Source organism: Squalius cephalus, assembly GCF_949319135.1.
Source record: "Squalius cephalus genome assembly, chromosome: 2".
NCBI classification, from domain to species: Eukaryota; Metazoa; Chordata; class Actinopteri; order Cypriniformes; family Leuciscidae; genus Squalius; species Squalius cephalus.
Genome location: NC_137123.1, coordinates 21,899,385 through 21,906,163, shown reverse-complemented (window position 1 = coordinate 21,906,163; position 6,779 = coordinate 21,899,385). Strand labels below are relative to the sequence as shown.

The window sequence follows — 6,779 nt, the reverse complement described above, 5'->3', positions numbered from 1 at the left end:
GGAAAAGTGCTCGCCCCCTGGAGACTTCTGTGGGGACAATGCAACATGCAGGCTATATTATAAAATATAGATTTTGCTCGGTGCTTGGTCATTTTAAATGACATTTTGTTTTAAATGAAGCACAGTCTGAAAATGTCACAGATCAAACAACTTTATTTTGCGTTTCTCTTGGTTTTTTTTCTGTTCTGTAACAGCAAAGAAGTTGCCTATTTATGATGTCGTTCACATACTAGTGCCTTTTAAAATATATCATGAATGATATATTTCTATGGAAATGCCATGCTGTGCTTTTCATTTTGAGTTGCTTTCATCCAGTACAGGCTCTGAAAAAAAAAAAAAAGAGGATATATATAAAAAAAAACAGTTTCTGGGATCATCTGAGCTTTAATATTCATTCTAAATACACAAAGGCAAAAATATACCCACCAGAGAACTTAAATTCTGGGAACTTGCTTAAGTCTCCACCCCCATAGAGTCTCTGGAGTTTGGTTAGTTCTTCATTGAAAACTTTCTCATATTCTGGTCCAGCATCTACAAGGCCACCAGAGGCTCTGTGTGGACAACACAAACCAGGTTAAATGTGGAAAATGAGTTATCCAAAATAAATATGTGATACGTTTTATATATATATATATAGCCTAAGGAATGAACAGATTGTTTTCATGTTATTTGATTTATGGGATGTTATTCATACTGGCTCTTTGTGGAGTATTCCCGTATCTTGTCGAGAAAGAGTCTCTTTACTGGATCAAGCTGTGCTGCAGATGAGAGAGAAATCACTGTTATTTGTTTCTCATGAACATCCAATAATTCTAAAATACCAATTTTAGCCAGAATACATTAACTACATTAATAAACATCACTGCATTTTATGTTTAAATAAAAATATTCATACCTACTTATACATTTTTATCACAATAAAAGCATTTGCATTATGAAACAAACAGACAAAAAGAAAAAAGATGCATAATAAATTATGTTTAGAGACAGAGATCAGTCCACCCTCTTGTGGTAAAGATCAGAATAGCTCAAAAGAAAACAAAGCCTCCACAACTTTGTGACTTTACCACAGAGAAAACTATGCTGATTCAGTACATACATCAATGTAAGCAAATATTTGTGTAATGGGAAAATGTTTATGGAAAGCTTTATACACATAAACTTTCACTTCATTGTTGCAGCAGGTCAGTTCTGATAATAACAAATGCATGATATGCATCAAGCCCACATTAAATACAAAAATAAAAGATTTTAAGCTAATGAGTCTGTGTTGCGCTATAAAATCTAAAAGTGTTGCGAGTAAATGAATTGCATAAAACTATGCATTTATAAAAAAATGTCATGTGTCTACTAGAGGTGGGCGATATATCGTTTAGACGATAATATCCAAATTGTTGTCTGGACGATATGCAAAATTGGGATATCGAATATTTCATAATTTGTACAATCCGACCCCCCAAACATGAAAAGAGCTGATAGAAGTTAAAGAGAAAACAAATAACGCACACTATAACCTTCTAAACAATTATATGTAGTGATTTTTAATACTGTAGGGCAGTACTATTCCCGGAAGCAACCTCCGATGGTCCCGTGTCGTCAAAAACGCACATTCATACGTAAATTCGAAATAGTGCGCGCAGAAGCACATGCGCAAAACCGTTTTGGAAAATTATATATTAATTATTTTTATTTTATCATATGTCATTTTACAAAAGGACATTTTACAAACCTACGTTTTGCGCATGTGCTCCCGCACGCACTTTTTCAGTCACAACACAGCAATCAGAGGAGGACGCGCTGAAAACTGTAATGCTGTTCTCTTCCTTCATAACTCGTATTGAGAAGGTTTGAGTTGCAGAGGAATTTGTGACTGTTTCACCTGTTCAACCACATCAAAGTTTCGTAATTAGTAAGTCCGTGCTTTTCTCTTTTTGTTCTTATGTGCTGAAGGGCCGCTGTGCCTTGGTGAAACGGTGTTTGTATGTGAAGAGCTCTTTTCCAGAACGCCATAAACCTAAAAAGCTGCCTCAAAGAACCAGCAAAAGTAATGATTATGAATATGTAAAATATTGCAATAAGACATTTTAATTGTTTATTAATTTCTGTGTCGGCTGCAAAGATGAAGTTGACGATCTACTATTGACTCGCGATCTTCGCAGTAGGCTAGTGAACGCACCGGAGAAATGCACATTTATTAGGCTACATAGTTTTATTTTATTTTGTTTTGGATGGTTTTGTTTAACCAGCTTTCTGTAAATATATTTCACATATTTTAGGCCTGTGAGGCGAGTAGGCTACGGTTCGGTTCGGTTCATGATGATATCTACAGTTCAAGCACCTTATGTTGTGATTGCTAGCCTATATTACTTTTTATGTATTAAATTCAGGAAATTGGTGAATGAAAAATGTATTAAAATTAAGATACAAATAATACAAAACGAAATTCGTTTTAAAGAAAGGCTTTGTGCTTTCTGTTTTGAGTTCTCTGTGAAAGTTTGAAAGTCTTTTAGTGCCGCTTTCAGAGCGCGCGTCCATAATGGAGAACTGTCACGTGATATTGTTTTTTCCTCATAAATGCAAACACGAAAAATAAAAGACAAAAGACTTTTTTAAAAAGACAAACCATCAATTTTTGGAAGAAAATGGATGGATTTATAGCGTTTTGAGGAAAAAAAGGCGTTTTGGGGAAAAAATGGATGGAATTATAGTGTTCTGAAAATTTTTTTTTTTTACTTTGAATTATCATCATCAACAATATTGTTTGATTTAATAATCACTGTTGCAAGAGGTGCCTAGTTCCATTTTTTTTTTTTATTGTTTTATTTTGTAAGTGGAAAAAGTAGGGGCTACCTCAGATTCTGTTTAGTTAGCTCCTTTATTGTTTTTTCTATAGCCTACAATAATAGGTCAAATGCAGCAAGTCAAAAGACCAACTGGACCTTCTTTGCCAGTTTGCATACATTTCTTTGAAGGATGGCAAAAATATCGTCTGAATATCGATATCGAGATATTGGAAAAAAATATCGAGATATTCATTTTTGTCAATATCTCCCACCCCTAGTGTCTACAGAGCTTGAGAATCTTAACTTTATGATAATATAACATTCGCACAAAGTTTGAGTGCTTTCCCACAAAATAACTGTCAAAAATGGTGAGGTTGCATAAAAACAACAACAAAATATTCCCTTTTTTGTGGAAAACATGGCAATGAATGCAGGAAGGATGACATACCCTCAGGCAACTCTTCAAATGTTTCTTTCAGCACCTCTTCCTCTAAAATGTCAGTTTCTGCTAGAATTGGGTCCTTCAGATTGATGGAGCTTTGAGCATCACCAGACTTTTCTGACTTCTTACATAGAGCGGCAGATATGGTCTCAACAACAGGAAGATCCTCAGTGGATTTAAATAAAGAGACTTCTGGGATGATGGGGTCTGAGACTGAAATGGCTCCTTCATGACAAACTTCTCGAAGGGTTGGAACTTCACCACAGGAAACTGCCACAGCGTCAGCACTGGAAACGTCCATCATGTGCTCGGCTGCGGCGGCTGGAAATGAGCCAACTGCCTGACTGATGATCTCTTGGCTAGAAGGTGTTTTGTCTGCATTGACATTTGAAGACCTATTGGTTTGAGATTGACCTTGAGATTGAGTAAATTGAGGTTGTGAAGAGTACTGTGCTTGAGTAATGTTGACAAATGTTGATGCGTTGGTCACTGTAACAACTTCTGAATCAGAAAATGACTCTTCTAGAAGATGACAATCCTCATGAGCAGATGAAACTTCAGGAGTTGCCATAGCTTTGGAGGTCACCATAACTTCAGGTATATGAGCTATTTCATCACTAACAACAACTACTTCTGGTGTACGTTTTTTAGAGGCAGACGCAGCATCCTCAGAAGATGGAATGACTCCTTTGGTGTTTGTTGAAGACAGCTCAGAAACTCGACTGATATTTGTAGTCATATCTTCTTGAGTTGAAGGCTCTTGTGGAGCCACACCTGAATCAACAGCTTTGGGCGCTGCATCTTTTGCATTTGAAATTTCAGTGTATGACTTATTATGCAGACCTCCCATGGCCATTTGGTCAACACATTTTGAATATGCAAAATCCACAGCAGAATCTAATAAGGCAGTGTCCACAGGAGTAGCAGATTCTGAAGAACCTTCCACATTAACTTTAGCTGGAAGGGTGCTGGTAGAAGTTTGAACTTTAGCATTGGAAACGATGGTTGCTTTGGTATCACTCTGGTCATTCAATTGATTTGGTGTAGGCGGTTTGGTTGTACTTGTAGCAGCTTTCAATGCAGCAGCAGAGATCACTGCTTGTTTCCTCTCTTTGGTCTCCTTGGTCTTTTGCTGCAGTAATCTGGCAATATCGATTATAGTTTTTGGTTTCGCTTTCTCTAGGGTAAAAATAACATTGTATTAATGTATATAACAGAAGCAAGAAAAAAAAAAAACACTCATATAACTTGATCCACTGAATTCTGTGCACAAAGCAACTGTGTGATTTTGCCAAGAAAGACATGTTCTTGAACAACATTCCTGTCTGAAAATTTTGTCTTAACCCTATCCCTACCCCTAACCCTATCCATAACTGGTCCCTGAAATCAGAGGGAAATATATAGGGGAATAACGCTGATGTAGAAACACCTAAACTTGATATCAAGCCTAAACTTGATATCAACTGTAAACTTGTCCTTCAAATCTGATTGGTTGATTGGAATGTTGTTCCAGGATCAACAAAGATGTTGTACTTGGTAAAAGCTGTAACATGTTGTACTTGGTAAAATCTTAAATCAAAATTGAATTTTTTTAAATGGAATATTGCAGTATTAATTATAAATAATTTTTATGTGTCCTTGTTTTCTTTAATCAAAATAACCTCGCCTTACACTTGTAGTGACATCTCTTCTCATGTCATGCTGATTTTTAAAATAAAGTTTTGGGTTCTCCAAAGAACCGTACAGTGAAAAGTTCTTAAAACAACCACATTTTTCTTAGTGTGAAGAACATTTTAATAATCTGAAGAACCTTTTTCCAGAATAAAGATACTTTTGTGCAATGAAAAGGATCCATGGATTTTAAATGTTCTTCGTGGGATCAATAAAGTATTTTATTTTTTAACTTTATTAATAATAAAAATCTAAAAGTCAAACAAGTGCAATAAAACTCATGATAACTTACTTATACTTGTATATCTGACAGGCTTCTTGACATTATATGCTTTGGTGCAGAGCGGCGTCAATAGAGGAACTTTCCAACCAGAATCGTCCAACCAAAGGAACTGAATTAAAGACACACAAAGTCATATAATTTGCAGCATAGTTTTCCTCAATTTTTACATTAGCAGATATTTGAACATATATTATGAGATATTTGTAGAGATTTGAGCCAAGCTGTACAAATTCTTGTATAAGAGGTTTCAGCACTTTCCACAAATTTGAGATTTTTTTGGTTACAGTTATACTTCTGAATACTGAATTATTTGCCATGCTGCCAATCAAAATGATAGGTGTCACAATTGTATGGGTTTTATTACATTTTTGTTAATAATTAAAATATTATTATTATTTACAATGGATGACATAGCAGTTCAATAGTTTATGGAAAACATTTAATACTTTGCTTCTTTACTAATTTGAAAAAAATAAAAATGACTGGGCACAAGGTAGGCATCTTTATAGGCTTAAGGATGCCCTGTGCCTGCTCAAAATTCTGTGTAAAGACGCAATGCAGCATAAAAGACAGAATAAATTCTGCCTGCTCTGACCCACCTATAACAATATGCAGTTAAATGTTGTGTAAATGCATTTATGCCACCTCTGAGCAGCATTAAACAGTCTGTGTAAAGACACCTAATTGCCACTTCAGAAGCGCTTCTGTGCCACCTTTGCAGTGTAAATTTGCCAATGCATGCCATATAGTTTTGGTAAGCGCCTGTTCACAATTTTGATACCGTTCAACTTTAGTGACAGTAATGAACATGTACCTTCAAAACCCTCAAACGCCGAACTCTCTGGAAGGACATAATTGCGAACATCCCTGGAGAAGTCAACACTTGATGGCTCCTCTTATGGCGGAGGGAATAAACAGTTACAGAATGAAGACAGTGAACGTGCAATTTTGCAAAGCAAAATGCTCGAGTTTTCTCTAACCAAGAGTATAAAAAAATTGCTCTTGTGTTAACCCAGTGTTTTTACCCTTTCAGCGCTTTGGTGTTGCTCTCTTTCGACTCTTCGACAGTGTTTTTCATAGACACCGCTTGTTTACGTGTCCATCGGAAATCAGGACAAGCCGTTCAACGGGATTAAAATGGAATTAAGGCTCTCATTTAACAACGTCTGAATAGACCATACAAGCAGGATTAGTGTTCCATAAGGACAAAAAAGTATACATAAACTGAATCAAGTTGTTGTTTAAGCCAAAAGAAGTTGCGTAATCAGACTGACACGCCCCCACACGCTGCGCGTGCCAGTACGTAACTCGCGTGCCACCGTGAAGGAGTTTTGTAATGTAAAAAATTGTCAGACAAAATAGACCTTACAAAAAAGCAAAATGCTTTGATATATGGGAGCTGACTTCGAATTTTCAAAGAAATCCATTGTATTACTTTTTACTAAACATGCACGCTCGTTTTGATAGTGTAGTAAACACTGTATGCAACGAACTACGTGTACCACTACATAATAATTTGAACGACAATACCTTGGTCCAATTGAGTTTTATTTTCAACATTAAGACAACACACTGCTTCTACATTGATAACAATACGCTG

General features: G+C 36.0%; 1 protein-coding gene across 2 annotated transcripts; it reads right to left on the bottom strand.

The window, feature by feature from the left end:
• Window positions 1-128: 128 nt before the first annotated feature.
• Window positions 129-6,455, bottom strand: LOC307154633 (uncharacterized protein). 2 transcript variants are annotated; one of them, XM_079864653.1, is made up of 7 exons: window positions 6,205-6,455; window positions 5,994-6,072; window positions 5,189-5,288; window positions 3,232-4,404; window positions 695-758; window positions 427-551; window positions 129-323 (listed from the first exon to the last, which is right to left on the bottom strand). In XM_079864653.1, the coding sequence occupies exons 1-7, from the start codon at window positions 6,255-6,257 to the stop codon at window positions 292-294; spliced, it is 1,626 nt and encodes a 541-aa protein (XP_079720779.1). In that variant the 5' UTR covers window positions 6,258-6,455; the 3' UTR covers window positions 129-291. The 2 variants fall into 2 exon arrangements, with proteins under 2 accessions (XP_079720779.1, XP_079720780.1); XM_079864654.1 differs by having other exon boundaries at window positions 5,994-6,061; window positions 6,205-6,283.
• Window positions 6,456-6,779: the final 324 nt, after the last annotated feature.

What these genes read in the sequence shown, in the direction of transcription:
- LOC307154633 (XM_079864653.1), bottom strand. Translation starts at nt 6,257, where the DNA reads ATGAAAAACACTGTCGAAGAGTCGAAAGAGAGCAACACCAAAGCGCTG. An exon ending in TGTCAGATATACAAGTATAA is followed by an intron (nt 4,405 to 5,188) that starts GTAAGTTATCAT and finishes TTTTTACCCTAG; the next exon opens with AGAAAGCGAAACCAAAAACT. An exon ending in GAATACTCCACAAAGAGCCA is followed by an intron (nt 552 to 694) that starts GTATGAATAACA and finishes TTGTCCACACAG; the next exon opens with AGCCTCTGGTGGCCTTGTAG.